The sequence below is a fragment of the Perca flavescens genome, chromosome 5 (genome assembly GCF_004354835.1).
Source record: "Perca flavescens isolate YP-PL-M2 chromosome 5, PFLA_1.0, whole genome shotgun sequence".
Classification (NCBI taxonomy): Eukaryota; Metazoa; Chordata; class Actinopteri; order Perciformes; family Percidae; genus Perca; species Perca flavescens.
The window spans coordinates 25,636,351-25,652,547 of NC_041335.1; the positions used below are offsets into that span (position 1 = coordinate 25,636,351).

The 16,197-nt window shown below is 42.3% G+C and overlaps 1 protein-coding gene across 1 annotated transcript; it reads left to right on the forward strand.

Moving 5' to 3' along the window:
* Positions 1 to 56: 56 nt before the first annotated feature.
* On the forward strand, positions 57 to 13,698 carry LOC114556370 (E3 ubiquitin-protein ligase KCMF1). Its single transcript, XM_028579292.1, has 7 exons — positions 57 to 304; positions 2,457 to 2,624; positions 3,694 to 3,833; positions 8,613 to 8,714; positions 10,028 to 10,208; positions 11,384 to 11,696; positions 12,186 to 13,698. Exons 1-7 carry the CDS (start codon positions 289 to 291, stop codon positions 12,511 to 12,513), a joined length of 1,248 nt encoding a protein of 415 aa, XP_028435093.1. The 5' UTR covers positions 57 to 288; the 3' UTR covers positions 12,514 to 13,698.
* The last annotated feature ends 2,499 nt before the right edge of the window (positions 13,699 to 16,197 follow it).

The following is a 16,197-nucleotide window of genomic DNA, read 5'->3' on the forward strand; positions in this document are numbered from 1 at the left end:
AAAAGCTTAAAGTACCTGGAGAGTCAATAATGATGTCAAAATGTCTCAGTCACCCACCACCAGCCAAGGCAACTCAGCAACTGAGACAACACTGCCACCGTGTGGACGGAGCAGCAGTGCACCGGACAGTGACACAGCAGGAGGCGGAGGGGTGGCAGTGAGCCAGACCGGATCCTTCATGAGGGAAGAGGCCAGGGACAGCCAACCAACCCCGGCTTCTCTTCACTCATATTATTCTGTATTGCAAGCCAGGGAGCCCGAGCAGGGGGCTGCGCTAGTATTCGTAGGATGTCCCGTCATGAAGGTAAAAATACACTTCAACACAGAGATGTGAGCAAATCGGGATTATTGATAAAAACGTTGACAGAGCACCGAGCTAACGTTAGCTAGCCGATAATGTCTTGTTTTGCAGCCAATTCGAGCTAACGTTGGCTAGTGTTAGCAGCGAGGGTGCAGTGTAATTTCGTGGGGACGCATTATGGCGGCCACTAAATGTGTGTCTAACCCAACGGACCTCGCAGTTGACGTATATGTTTCAGAAAATGTACAACAGTCAGCGTCAGTTTACCAAAACAACGTTGACATATAAGCGGAAGAAGCTAGTTAATGTTAGCTAACTGTGCTATCGTTAGCTAGCCTGGGACCTATCTGGTAATGGGTTACGTAGGTTAACGTTAACGAGCTGGGGAGCAAGGGGGAGTGCCGAGAATAGGAAACATGGAACAGCGAATCCCAGATGACGTTGTGGGGTCGAGGGCTTCTCTTCTCGTTAACGTTGGTTTGTTTTAGCCTCCTTCCTGGTAAAAGTTGGCCTTTACATTCCAGTTTCGCAAACCAACATTCACCTCGTCCTTGTGGCCAACCTTGTTGGGCTTGAAGTTCGTTGTTGGTGTCGAGTAGACGTTAGCTAGCTAACGTTGTCAATCAGATGCTTGAGTTCACGAGCCGGGAAAAAGTTGAGTTAGCTAGGCGAAGTCTACCACAGCTGTCTTGCTTGTCAGCTAACAGTCTGGTTCATTCGTTAAATGGTGAGCCAGCAGCAAAGGTTAGTCAGGCCAAATCGGCCTTTAGTTTCCATGCCTGTGTTGTTGTTGTTGTCAACTTTGCTGTCAGTTGTTATCGTTATTTATGTCTGAGATGTAGCTAAGTGGTTATCGTTGTTACTGTCATTAACGTTTCTGCAACCGCTAGTCGTCAGCCGCTGGATAGCGGGATTAGGGTGGCACTGAGCTTTAACACCTTGCTAGCAATGAATGGAGATATGAGGGAGTTTAGACAGCCTGGTGTCATACAATACACCGACACAGCAGCACGACTGTCCTAGTCAATCAAGAATTGCCTGGTTTTAAACACAGAAGGCCCCCTTTACCCTATGTGAACACAAGGTTAAGCCTTTGATATAGCTAGTGTTGGAATGAATATAGTGATGAGGATGGCTTCATGAATGAGATGGGTGTAGTGAGTGTAGTTTTATTAAATGGGCAATGGGACAGACACTTGTCAGTCTTTGTCACTCCTGAGTAAGAGGATTGCCACAGGGGGTTGACACAGTAACATGTAACATATGATGCAGTGCAAGATCCCAGCAATAAATAGCCTACACACTGTGCATCACTTCAAATCTTCAATTTTGGCTGGACAGTGTCAAAGAAGTGTTGATTTTACTCCATGGTTATTTATCAGGCTGCTGATGCTGAAGGCATTTCCTTTGAATGCAGTTTTTGAACATTTCCTTCTTAATGTGTTACAATCAAACAGCACATACATTCAATCCACCTCACCCATGTTCCTTCACTGCCATGACAAAAGAAAATATACAACCAAACAAGCAAAATACAGAAAGTACAGAGAAGTCCAACAAAACAGTCACACTTAGAATATAATGCAACCCATTACACTACTACAGCACCTTAATATGAGTTTAACTTCTGTTACAGTCTCAATTAAAATTTAACATGACCGTATACAGATCTAGGCTAATGTTTTTTTTCAGGACTATATGATTGTATTGCATTTTGCAGGTGTTCATGTTCTGTCCACCACATGCATAATACCCATTTTGCAAAAATGTAGTTACCATTTGGTTTAAATTATACTGTATCATTCTAATAGATATCTTCTGAAGTGAACTTTTTTGTATCAAGTAAAAATATGAATTTTATTTATTGTAATCCATTTATTAATTATAAAAATACATTCTCAGTTAATTTTGATCTGAATTGGTTGAGAAAATCCCAGTTGAAACATGTAATGTTTAATGAGAACAGAAAATACTTGATTTATTTATAGGATCCAAATGTGTCAAAATTATGAAAAATTGTATTTTATAAATTAACTGTATGTAACCTTTTACATAGGCTGTGTTCATTGAGCCAAATTAAGTCAAGTTATTTATAAATATATACAACATTTAACCTCTGTCTTCTCTTGTTTGGGTCTTATCTTTCTTCCCTTAGGCGTGAGCTGCGATGCATGTTTAAAAGGCAACTTCAGAGGTCGACGATACAAATGTTTAATCTGCTACGACTACGATCTGTGTGCTTCGTGCTACGAGGGCGGTGCAACCACAACCAGACACACCACAGAGCATCCCATGCAGTGTATATTAACCCGAGTTGACTTTGGTAAGTAGAATTGATATTCACATCAGACTAATTATGAGCAGTGCGTCTATCCAGGTTGTGATTTATGGAAAGTGTGAATGTGAGCCACATGAGCACTCTGTCATTACACTGTGTGTGTGAGTGAGTGAGATCTGGAATTTTTATAGTATGGTTTTTCAAAGATTTGTACAGTGATGACAGTTTGTACAAATAATCAAGAACTGACAAGTAGATATGGTGTCATCTCAAACGTAATGCCTTATGGTTTTGATTGATTGGACCATTTCTCTTTCCGTTGGACGATCACTTTTACTAGTATTTTATACCTTGGCGCTGTAAAACATGTTGATATTCAGAAATTTACATGTTTCAAATTGTGAGGCTCACTCAAATTGATGAAACCACACAGAATTATTACCACACTAGATAAACCCTCCGTACCTAACCTGCCCAACACCAAATGGCATCTAGACACAGAACTACTAGCTGGTGAACACAATGGAGCATTTACCAACTTAATAACCAGATATTTCCCTTAGAAGTTGGTGGCGATCAAAACAGAGCTTGCAGGAAAGTGACAATTGGACTTACATTCATCAAGTGGACATAAACACTGCTTCAAATGAATGCTAATGGTGCTCTGTGTCTGCTGGATGGGTAAATAGGCAACTGTTTGCTAACACGTTCGTCATAACCACTTTTATAAGGTGAAATATGTCAGTGTTGTGTTAACAGTTTGTTTAAACTGCCCCCAGGTGGATTATTTATGCGAATGGGCTAGGTAATGTTTATAATGAACAGTTTCCTGTAATGTGGCAAGGTTAAAAAATAAATGCTGTAGTTAACTACAGGTGTCTCTCATCCTCTGAATTAAACCTATTTATTTATACGCCTTCTGAGGCTTTAACTTTCTGTTATCTGGCTCTTGACTTTGAGATTTTATACACAACCATATATCATGTATGACTCTGTGGCAACTCTGACTAAAATGTTGATCCTGTGTAGAAGAAAATTCCAGCAGCTGAAACTGCCATTTAGCTAAAACATGCGAAAACATTGATGCTAAATGTCCATCTTGATTCCCCTCCAGACCTGTACTATGGTGGAGAAGCTTTCTCAGTGGAGCAGCCCCAGGCCTTCACATGTCCCTACTGTGGCAGAATGGGCTACACAGAGATCTCCCTTCAGGAGCATGTGGCTGCAGAACACACAGAGACCTCCACAGAAGTGGTAAGTTGGTGCTGAAGCTTCACACACAGCCACCTATGAAACCTTGACTAGATGTTTGCACAGATCTTAAGACCTGGAAACATTCACATTTGTGTTGATTTTCCTCACATACCTCAGAATGTTTCTCAATCGAGTAAATTCAGTCAGTGTCTGTGAATGTCCTGAACATGAACATCAGAGGACCCTGTAGGTTTTTAAAGTATGCTATCTATGTTTACATCTTGGGGGTGGAAATAGGTCAGTCCATAGGGACTTGGCTTGGGAAACGCAGGGTCGCTGGTTCAAGTCCTGGTATGGACCAAGTGTGGACTGGTAGCTGGAGAGGTGCCAGTTCACCGAATCCCCAACTGCTTGCTTCTTTTAATGGGCAGCTCCCTTAAGGCCGTTTTTACAGTTGTGCGGATGCTCCACGCAGAGCTCTTGCCGTAGCCTACGTAAGTGGCCTGATGTTTATACTTGTGCGTCGAGGCGGCGCGTGTGTGTGTGTGGGGAGAGGGTGATAGAGCAAGGGAGAAGTGAGAGAGTGACGGCGATTAGCTTTGGAGCGAGTACTGACTCTAGAGTCATAGTGAAAGAAACAAAGTGTCTCTCCTGTGTTTTCTGACCAAGGTGGGAAATCTTTAGCAGGAAAAGTTAACCCTCTCATTGTTTATGGAGAACGAGAACCAGGAAATGAGCCGGGGGAAATGCAACGCTACCAAGCCACGGCCGAGCGGCGTGCGTCGCTCCGACGTGTAGTTAAAGGGGGTCCGGCGTAGACGCAGAGGGGTCTGCGGGGCTACGCCGTTGTTTTTACACACAACTATAAAATGGCCTTTACTCTGACATCTCTCCAATTAGTGCATGTATATAGTCCTGTTTGTGTGTGTATATTTTGGGCCTGTGTGTAATATGCAACAACAGAGTGTAAAATGTAATTTCCCTTTTTGGGGATATATAAAAGGTATCTCTTATCGCTCTTATCTTAATCGTCGTCTCCTTAACAATGTCACAGTTGAAGCCTAGTTCTGATGTCCGCTTCTGATGCTGCAAGAATAACTGAACTGCAAGTGATGTCAGGTAAACTGTGCAGCTCTATTTATAGATGCATACTGTTATTCAAGAAAGAAGACACGAAAACACTGGTTTTAAAGGCTGAGAAATAATTAAAAGAACCTTCGCCCATGTTCTGTACATTTTACATTACATGAATTGTTTTTGGTGTGAGTCTTCTTTGTTCCAGACCACCTCTGATATTTCATTTTAGAATTGTACGTAAATTAACCTGCAGATTCCACGGACTTGCTTGAGAGGGGTCCAAACTATTATAATTGAGTGTGTTGGAGTGGCACGTATAAATGCTGTACAGTTTGGAGATATAATGTTCCTACTCTGAAATTTTGAAATAGTTTTGTTTAGTCAAGGCTTATTAACTTACCACAGTGTGAATACTATATTAAATAGTTATATGAAAACTTCAGTTATTTAGTTTGTTAATTTACTTTGAATATCAAGACCCTATAGCAGGTACACTTAGTCTATATCAACGACAATTAATTTATGGGATTGCTCCGGTGCCGCCGGAAGATCCTCCAGACGTCCCTCATTTTCGGCCGGATGTCCCTCGCCTTCCGCTTTCTTTGGGTTGGCATTCTAAACTCTGCTCGATTTATGAGGACTATAGTTAAAGTATAATTTTGATTAATTTTTTTTCTCAACCTGGACCCCATTTCCCCATGCATTTGTGTATGGACTGATGTGAACATCTATGAAATTGTGCCCGTATTGAGCAATGACTAGCCGGCGCGAACCGAGCTGCAATGAAATCTAAATGGGCAATTGTGCACCCTCGATTCCATCAAAAATGATTGTTTTTGCCACTGACAGGCTCAGATTCTATTTAAAAGTGTGTGACGACATTATCGATCTCAGGAGGTGACGGTGTGGAGTGTGGAACGCGAGTCGGGAAAAGGGCGTTCCGGCAGTCTGTTGTTTTGGAGTAGGCTACATAAATTAGGCTATAGTTTGTGGAGAGAGAGAGAGAGAGAGAGAGAGAGAGAGAGAGAGAGAGAGAGAGAGAGAGAGAGAGAGAGAGAGAGAGAGAGAGAGAGAGAGAGAGAGAGAGAGAGAGAGAGAGAGAGAGAGAGAGAGAGAGAGAGAGACTTTGGCTCAAATGGATACGGGCAGTCATTGAACTATAACGACCTCATTCACATTTTTTAAATCATTTAAATATTGAGCCACGGCACTGAAAATCTTTTAGATAACACAACCCTATCATTTCTGTAGCCTATTCCGAAAAAACAGACTCCCGGAACGCCTTTTTCTGTCAGTAGCAAAAGAAAATTCCAAAAAGTTGACAAAAATCAACGGTGCACAATTGCCTCATTAGGTTACATTGCAGCTCGGTTCGCACCAGCTCGTCACTGCAATCACGCTCCATACTGGAACAATTTCAAAGATTTTTTCACATTAAGGCGCTGACACACTAACCTGATAATCGGCAGTTGGTCAGTCTGGCGAGGTCGGTGACTCGAGTCTGTTCTGTGTGTTCCATGCCGTTGTCCATCTGAGGGGCCGTCGTCCTTCATTTTGACCGACCTGACGTGTTCAGTTGGAGACGGGGCAGTCGGGACTCACCCGGAAATGGGGAGCGGAATGAGCGTGACTAGAGTCTCTCAAAATCTGACGAAAATCTTTGAAACTGACCTTTGTTGATCTGAAATGAAGACAAATTCAGCAACTGCATGGCCTATTTCTCACTTAAAATGTTTTCAGAAACATGTTTCAGTGAACTATTTTAGTACAATATGAGATCGTATTCTGAACAAGCTGCCATGACAGTCTGGCTTTGCATTTCCCATAGACAGTATATAAGAATGGACCAACAGATCCCATTGATCTGGACGGAGACCAGTGAAGGCTATTAGAAGCACTTTTCTGGTGAGCGCTGAGCGTTACTGCGCAGCCTCCAACTGAGAGAGACAACGTAAATGTGACGCAAACAACCTGTTTGAAAGTTGTAAGTCGTCTGGTAGCTGTGCCAAGAGAAATCTCAATCATTCCCAATCGTACAGAGACTGAGAGCGTAGGTATATGTAAGGAGATAACATCGGCACAGGCTAATTGTTGCTAACTAAAATGCTAGTTAACGTTAGTAATTAAACCTAAACGGCTAATGTAAGTAGAAACTGCCTGCAAGCTTCTCCTGTACTATACGGTAATTCCTCTACTATGTGACACAATCGTTAGCCTATTTTACAAAAACGTCTGCTATGGAGCCATAAGCCGTGAGGTACAAGGTAATTGAGCCTTTTATACATTGTTGTGTTTCTTTAGAAATAAACAATCGACAAATGGAGTCTTTAAACGCTTCAGATGTAAAGTTATTCGCTGTCAAGTGACGTCAAAGTGAATGGCAGTCAGTGGAATGCTAACGGGAGGTGATGGCTTTGTAGCATCTAAATGGCGCCATAGGAGGTTTGAGTTCTGAAGCGAAGCTTACCCCCTTGGCATTTCCGAAGAAAACAAACCCATGTGACGCGTTCGTCCAATCAGCTTTTCATTTTTTGGGCAACAATACAGATTAGTGCCGCCTGCTGTTATGGAGACGTATTACGTCTTGTCTCTTCGGTGTGTTCTGAGGCACTTTTTGGTCCAACTCGGGGAGACTGATCAGTTCGACTGGCTTTTCTGCCGATGGTTTGGCCATCTGGTTAGTCTATTAGACACAAATGCAGAAGGAAATGGGATCCAGGTTGGGAAAAAAACAAAATGACCCTTTAACAGCTCCTCACATCTCTTCAGGGTAAATTGAGACCGCTAGCTAAAACTATCTGTAACTATCTGGGTTTTCTGTTTCATGATTTAAACAACTTGAACGAGCACGTTACACCAAAACAAGTACCTTCCCGAGGCTGTTTTGCAAAGGCACCGCTATTGCATCTGGCGTTTAGCGCCGCCCAAGACAATTGTGATTGGTTCAAAGAAATGCCAATAAACCAGAGCATGTTTTCTCCCATCCCAGAATGCTGTGTGGATTAGCCAGACCCTCCTTTGCAGCGCTGTGGAGGAAGGTCTGGCAATGTGAGACTATTGTGCACTCAAATACCCCAAATATTGTAAATTGGCCTATCAGTGAAATGTGGCATTCTCTGTGGCATTTTCATGTTCAGTCATAACTCAGATTATCTGACCTAAAGCTATACAGGAAAGGTGTGTGAGTATTCGTGAGTAAATGACTGTCAGAATAGCCAATTAATGTCTAAGAGTGAATAACTTACTTGGCGACTGTGTCCCACTGCAGCAGACAAGCGTGAATATTATAATGTAGTTCATGACCTCAAATATTCATGAGAGCCTTTGAGTATGACAGTAAATCATTGGTCTTTTGGATTAAATAAGTGATATTTGGCAAATACTTTACCTACCTTTTTGAGTCGATACTGGTAGTTAGCTTGGCAAATTTTGATTTTAAGCCTTTATATACAAGAACCTAACAAAATCCCATTGTCCATGTTACAACAGTGCCACTCATATGTATTTCTATTTGACAGCTTCCACCAGAAAATTATACTACCAAATTTAAAATCAATTCATACCCTCAACATCACTTCATATCTGCTGGAGTTTTGACATGCTCAACACCGAGCATCGCATGTTACAATTAGTCATTTGTACAGTTGATATTTGCAGATCTCGGTGTTTGTTCCAGAGCACCCATCACCAACTGGTGGATGTTGAATGTGCAGTGATGTGTGCCAATATTAACATGTAACGCTCTCTCTTCCTTTCCTCTAGATCTGCCCCATATGTGCAGCGCTACCTGGTGGCGACCCCAATCATGTGACAGATGACTTTGCTGCTCATCTCACACTTGAACACAGAGCACCCAGAGACTTAATATCCTTTTCAAATAGTAGTGCCTCCTCCTCCACATAACATAACCTGGCTGTTGTATTGACTGAAACACAAATTCAACATTTTTTTCCCCGTTAGTTGTGGTAAGAGAAGCCTGTATTTCAGGGTAGAAAAGTGTAGAAAATATCCAGATATTTAAGCAAATGCTGTTGCATCCAGATTGTTAATTTATTCGAACCCAAAGCGAACGGCAGCAGGGCAAGAGTCAGGAAATATTGCAAGGTGTGAGCTGCAAGGTCTGTAGTAAATGGAAGATGCAAGCTTCCTATTTACATTCATTTTATACATGCATTCTAATGGCCATTGTAGGCGTGGCCCTAGATGGTACCCTCCATGTTCCGTAAAAATCAGATGAGCTCTTTATGAGATGTAAACTTTTGGCCGATCTAATCCAAATTTGGTCCAGAGGCTCATAGTGATGTGTAACGCGGTGTAGCTTTCATAGCCTTTACTTTGGACAAGATATGCTAAAGTCGTTGTTGGTCGCTAGCTACAAAATTTGTTCGTTCGTAATTTGCAACATTTTTTAAAGCTATATGTGCAACTATTACGAATGTCCGACATGGGTGTGGCCTATGTCATGTGATTCAGCTCAATTCAGATAACGTGTGGATATAAGGTTTTTAAATGTGCAATGTACGGTATGAGAGTTGGTTATAGTGCTCCTTGCTGGAAGAAATGTGTGAATTTGTGTGCCTCAGGTCATGAAAATTGCATCACCCCACCATGCACGGTTAGGCTGCAGCAACACTTTTAGTATATAATTATTATTATTATATATATACTTACAATTATAATGTATTATATTAAATGTGAACAGTTCATATAGGAATTAGCCTACATGTGTGAGTTGTTCAGGAAAGCCACAGAAAGGAGCAATTTTCAAGGATGTTATTTGTCAGATTGTGTGAAGGGTTGACATGGCAGCATCTGCGTTTGCCTGTTAGGAACCAGCTGTAACACTCCATGTGAGTTGCACTCTGGGTAGACTCAGAGTACTGCTGATGCAGTCTATTTATAGAGTACTTTGAATAAGTGCTGTTGAGAAAACAAAAGATGCAAACATGTAGAAATACAGATGGACCAAGTGCATCCTAAGCTTCACAAAATGGGGCCATGGTTTTTTGTTTGTTGCCATACCCAGTGTGGCACCATGCAAGTATTTGATCAGATGGCCTGAGTGTAGTGAGCATTCAGAGGAGTGACCGTTTCTGTGCTGCAACGTCAAGTTTATTAATACATTTGTCAATTAAACCGAGTATGTTCTCGATGTGTTCCTTAACGGCGAGCTCCACGATGAGTCCAGTGGGGTGCGGCATGTGAGGAGGATGTTTCACCCTGGTCGTGGGCTGGGGGGTCCGAGAGCTCGCAGGTCTAACATGCACTTCACCAGCAGCACCACAGGGGGGCTCTCCACCAGCCAGAGCTCCTCACAGAGTTCCAACTACAGCAGAGAGGCCATGGACCCTATAGCAGGTCAGACACACACACACACACACACACACACACACGTGACATGGTAAACCCATGCTGACATGTATGATACAGCCTTCCTCTGAGGCACACAGCTGCACAACAAGAAAGTGTGAAACCTGTTGTGGGTCAGGCAATGATGATGGAAAGTAGCCTGCACAGTTACAAATCTTAGACAGTGTATTTGGTGTAAGGCAGCGACATAGGATCAAAGAAAACAAAGATCAGATAAGTAATCTTATTTAATGTGGGGAAAAACAAAACCTTTTTTGTTTTTTAAATCTGACATTAAATAAGAAGATCTGTGAGTGCTGGAGTTTTTGTTTTCTTAGGTCAGGAAATGAAAGCTTTATTTTTGTTATCAGTACAGTCAGGCAGAAAACAATGAAGTCCAGTATCCCACAGCTACAACTGCAGGAGGTCTGAGACTAAACACTGGCGCTCAGTACTAAATCAGGCGTGTGGCATTAAGAGAGACGTTTATTAATTAGTCTTACTATAAATAGTTTCTCACACATACAGAAAAATGACCTGCAGTAGCAGAGCTATAACACAGGCCTAGTCTGAACGGTAGTCTGGATAATACAGTAATGTGTGGGCAGAGTTGTTGCCGTGGCAACTCCTTGTTTATCCTGTTCCCAATTTTAATCCGGTTCAGCGCTTGGCATTCGCAACGTCAGCTCCAGCTGTGCCATAATGAGGGTCCCTGTTCAGTCTGCTTCACAAACAGCCTCCTCACTAATGACCCACTGTACCTGCTGGGCCGTTGGCCCGACTGGTCGAATTTTAGCCTAAAAGCCCAGTGCTGAGGGTCTTATCCTGTCTCCTGTGAATCCTAGTGCTCTACTTTTGTGGATCAGAGGCTGCATAGCGGTCCTACTAGATTGTTGTTCTGTGACAGTATAGCTCATGTTTTTTTTTTTTTTTTTTTTTTTAGGGGATGAACAATGTGACCAATTTGAAATATGTACTTCTTACGTAAATTCACGAAAGAAATTCTTAAAAAGGTTGAATTATTTTTGAATGATCGGTTTTCATGATCTGCCTAATATATCATGTTTTCATGAGAGCCTACTGTCTGGTAGACTGATTGACTGGCTGTCTGGATCGACCAAGTCTTTGTTGGAATCCTCATTTCTGACGTTGAGCCCTTGTCGTTTCCATCTCGTTCCTCCCAGAGCTTCTTTCCCAGTTGTCGGGGGTGCGGCGCTCGGCGGGCGGACAGCTCAACTCGGGCCCCTCGGCCTCCCAGCTCCAACAGCTTCAGATGCAACTCCAGTTGGAGCGCCAACAAGCCCAGGCGGCGCGTCAGCAGTTGGAGACGGCCCGAAACGCCACCCGAGGCGGCGGCCGAGCCAATGCAATCCTCAATACCAATTCAGCTGCCGCAAACCCCAACGCCAACCACAATACCAACCCCAGTCCAAACCCGGGTCCGCCGGAGTCCAACACACAGCACACTGCACATAGCTCCCAGTTTCTACTCAGCAGGTGGGACTGTCGCTCTTATTTTCTGCGTCTACCGGAAACGTATTTAAAGTCCTTTTGGATGTTCACTGTGCAGAGTATTTTTTATATGTTTTAAAGGGGATATTTAAAGGTCCCATCGTGGCATGAAAATTTCACTTTGAGGTTTAACATTAATATGCGTTCCCCCAACCTGCCTATGTTACCCCAGTGGCTAGAAATGGCGATAGGTGTAAACCGAGCCCTGGGTATCCTGCTCTGCCTTTGAGAAAATGAAAGCTCAGATGGGCCGATCTGGAATCTTCCTCCTTATGAGGTCATAAGGAGGAAGAGACTTCAGATACAGTATTAGGGGACCACTGAGGTCTATATAAAAGCATCCAAAGAGCACCATGTCATGTGACCTTTTTTAAGCAGTTGTTTTTCTCTACTGTCACCTGATTTGTCATCCATCTGTCGTCTTTTTTTTTTTTTTTTTTTTTTTTAACCAACTGTTGAATTTCTCTTGTGCAGGCTGAGCGAACCGCGGCTGTCTGAGGCAGAGCGGCAGGCGTGCGAGGCCCAATGGGCCGACCGGAGCTTGTTTGTGACGGAGCTGCTGCTGTCGACGCTGCTGCCTGACTCGGACGCCTCGGCCTCCTCCTCCGAAGACGAGGACGACTGTCACGGCTCATTGCGGAATTTCGCTGACTTCGAGGCCATGGGCTGTGTTGAGGTCATGACCTTAGACGTGGCACTGGAGAACCTCAACCTCAAGGAGATGACCCCGGCCACCAAGACGCCGAAAACCACGACTAAAACAGCACCAACGAAGAAAGAGCCTCCTGCGCCGCCCCTTTGATGACATGGCCACTCCCTCCCCTCAAACCACCATTGTACTTGGCTAACTGCTGAGTCAGTCCGACTGCCAATGGATGACAAAAAAGACTGCAGTTCTTTTTGGCTTTGTTTTATTTTTTTTTTCTCAGTGATTGTCATTTCAGCTCTGTCGCTCCACAGTCAACCCCATGTTTATTACGTTGTGTACATTGAATAAAAGTAGTGAGACGAGAGAATGTGAAAGCAAGCAAGCGTGGTGGGTGCGTGAGAGAAAGAGAAAAATAATTATATAAATATATTATAGAAAAATGTATATGAAAGTTGATAATCAATTCCACATAACCCGTGTTTCCTCTAGCAGATGAGCAAAGTGTAGTTAGCCGTTTTTAAAGAGACAAACGTGTCACACACTCACCCAGGGAGAGGAGGCAGACAGAAACCTCTCTGGTAAAAACGCTGCTGTGTATTTATAGTTATTGATTAAAGAACTGCTTGGAATGGTTTACCACAACTTAAGCATGAGCTTAAATCACCATGTGCCCATTTCTAACTGCACACTGTCACTAAACTGGGAGGTCTTTCTCTATTGCTCAGACACCTGAGTAACTGTAAATGAACGGTGCCACACCACTGGCATTTCTGCACACACACACATGCACATATGCAGACTGATGCCCCCCCCTTGTGTGACATCACCTGTTTTTGGGTCTAAAGACCTTGCTTTATATCAACTGTGGGCACTTTGGTTTTGAATTGCATATCCAGTGTCCATTTGTGTACACTACAGATGCTCTACATAAAGGCGTAATGCAACTCAGAGGCAAACGGAGATAAAACTGTCCTCAGTGTGACCATTTTCAGGCCTTTTCTAACATGGAAGAAACACAACCTGGTCTTCATAGTTCACCCCCCCACCTCCCCCTTCTCTTTTACGGAAGACCAGACGCTAGCATCCCGTGATCTGAAATTACTTTTCTCTCCATTACTCATGAATGCAAAAATTACTCATCATGTGACTTGAAGGAGAGCATCTTGTATTGCTCTTTCCATTAATTTCTCTCAGTCAAAAAGATCTTTGTATGCCTCCACTGCTACATGAAGAAATGCAATTATGTTTTTGGCTCAGCGAAAAGCCAAATCACAGGGTAAACCTTTCAGTTTGGAGGACAATAAAAAAAATGTTTTGGATGGAAATTAACTAACCCAATCCTGCTCTCTCGTTTGTGTTTTTTACTTTCATTTTCTCTCTCTCAGTTGCTAACTTCTTGGGGAGCATGTACAGCATAAGGTCAAAAAATAAACACCTATCATACAGGTCAAGTTCAATCTCAATTAGTCTCGTCATCTCCTGATGCATTTCATTCACAGCAGCAGTGCAACAGACTTTCAATACATTTGTTAGTTTGTTGGGACCTAATGGAGACTGGGGGCTTTGCTAATAAGTCTACCATCCTTGATATAAATGGGGTGGACAAAACAATAGAAATGCCGGTCAGTAAAACGCAATACAATAAACCAGCACCCTAACTGCAGCTTACATAATGATCACAAAGTTGAATCAACATCTCTATAAAACATTTTAAACAAAATATGTAACCTTCATGAAGTTAGAATTTATTGCAGGACTTGTGTGTTAAATGTAGGCTAGCTACATACACTGTTAACTGAGCATAGGTAGTATATGTATATACAAACGTGTTTGGGTTTTGACCAAATGCCCTTGTCAAAATTGAGTCAGCGGGAAGATGTCTTTTTTTTATTTATTTTGTATTAATATTTATATTTCCTGGATTCTGTGGTTAAATGCTAGTGGTGGCTAATGTACTGTAGACTGAGTAGGTCTGGTAAACTCACTTCCCACTCTTTTTCATCCATTTTTCACATTTGTAGTCTTAAGCGCCAACCGACGCTGCCTCAAGTAACGTCACTTGGGGCAACGTTATTAAACATTACAGGCATAAGCAAAGATCCTCTTTACTAACTAAAACCGTCTCTGGCATAAGCTGCCCACATCTGGGGACTAAAGATAAGGGATATTTGCCTGGAGAAATAGCAACATGCAGACGCAGCTACCAGGTTTATTACAAACAATTTTTTGAGTCTATTAAATCTACTGCTAGCAGCATTAGCATTGTAGCTCCGTTGGCGACGTATAGTTCCGTTACAGCGCCACCCGGATCCCGAGGGGGTAAATACTGCGCCAACCAACGGACATCCATGCGCGGAATGCGCTCGTTTTAGACATGAACCCAGCTGTGATTTCCTTACAAGATGGGCATGCAGACTAGCCTAATGCAAAAACAAAATCAAAAGAGCTATATTTGGTTTATCTCACTGGGAACATTTAGTCATTTATGCAAATGAGATCAAGTTACATGCAAGTTACATAGAAGACAAATATCCATGTCTTTGCCGTGCAAACAGTAGGCCTACAGGCAGCCATAATTTGCAAGTTAGAAAAAGACCATGTAGGGATGGCCTGAGCATCTTAAAGGAAATAATTATAATTATTATTATTTTACCTTTGGGAGCAGCACACAAAGATAAAGTTTCACGTTTTGGAGCTTAAAACCTCACAGTCGTCTTGTTTTGATGGTGGTGTGCTCTCTTTTGAGGTTGTTTTCTCCCAATATCACACACACACACACACACACACACACACACACACACACACACACACACACAGGCATAGTCGACCCTGCAAGATGAAAGTAAATGTTTTTTAAAAGAAGCATGTAGTCCACTTTAAACAACATTCCACCCAGATCTGAACAACACCCAGCTGCTCCTTTGTAGTATGCCAAGAAATCAGTGACATACAATTGGATGAAAAAGAAAAAGTATTTAAAAATATGTAGGCATATAATGAGTAGCCTACATGGACTTAAAGGAGAGGCCACACTAGTTTAAAATGAAACAATGTGATTGGCTGTGTGAGAACAAGCTCTACACCCATCGACCCATGTAGATGGAAAGGTATTCTGATGAATTAATTCAAACAAAAAACATACATTTGTCATTTACACAGCCAATATGTTGCCTACTGTAGCAGAAGTCAAATATGCTGTTTAATTTCTGCTAGACTTAACAGCTGAAATCTCAGGGGTTTAGATAGATAGATAGATACATACATAGATAGATAGATAGATAGATTAATCGATCTAACAGGTTAGATATATAGTCTTAACAGAGAATGCCAAAAAGGCATCTGACATGTGGATGGATAGATTTTAACTGCAAACAACTGAAACCTGTTTTCAGCAACATGCAGATTCTCCCTGCATGAGAAAAAATCTGTCTTAAGTGGCTGTGAATGTCACTCAAAAACAAATGGTTGATATAATTACATTTTCTACATACCACAAATTACGCTGAATGCTTCAAGTTAAAAAGTCACTCTAAACCTCAAGCTGGGTTTAAGTGGACTTCCAGCCCGATCCTAAATGAGTGTGCAGGAGTCACAATTCCTCACAACCGAAGAGCTTTCTGTTGTCAATTAAGTTGAACACAAGAACCACAAATAAAGAAATCAAGTTGAACAATGTCTCTGTTTCTGAAACACTGGAAACCCTGCAGGGAGGTTATGGTTTCCATCTCATGTTGGTTACTGATTTAACCAACATGAAATGGAAACTATTATCCCCATTGGACGTAAATGGTGTCACTTGCTGTGTGCCAGCATCAAACCAGCATTTTTCAGCGTTAC

Excerpts from the sequence above, each read along its gene's own strand:
- LOC114556370 (XM_028579292.1), top strand. Across the intron at positions 2,625-3,693 it reads ATTAACCCGAGTTGACTTTG|ACCTGTACTATGGTGGAGAA; the intron begins GTAAGTAGAATT and ends ATTCCCCTCCAG. Across the intron at positions 8,715-10,027 it reads ACAGAGCACCCAGAGACTTA|GATGAGTCCAGTGGGGTGCG; the intron begins ATATCCTTTTCA and ends GGCGAGCTCCAC.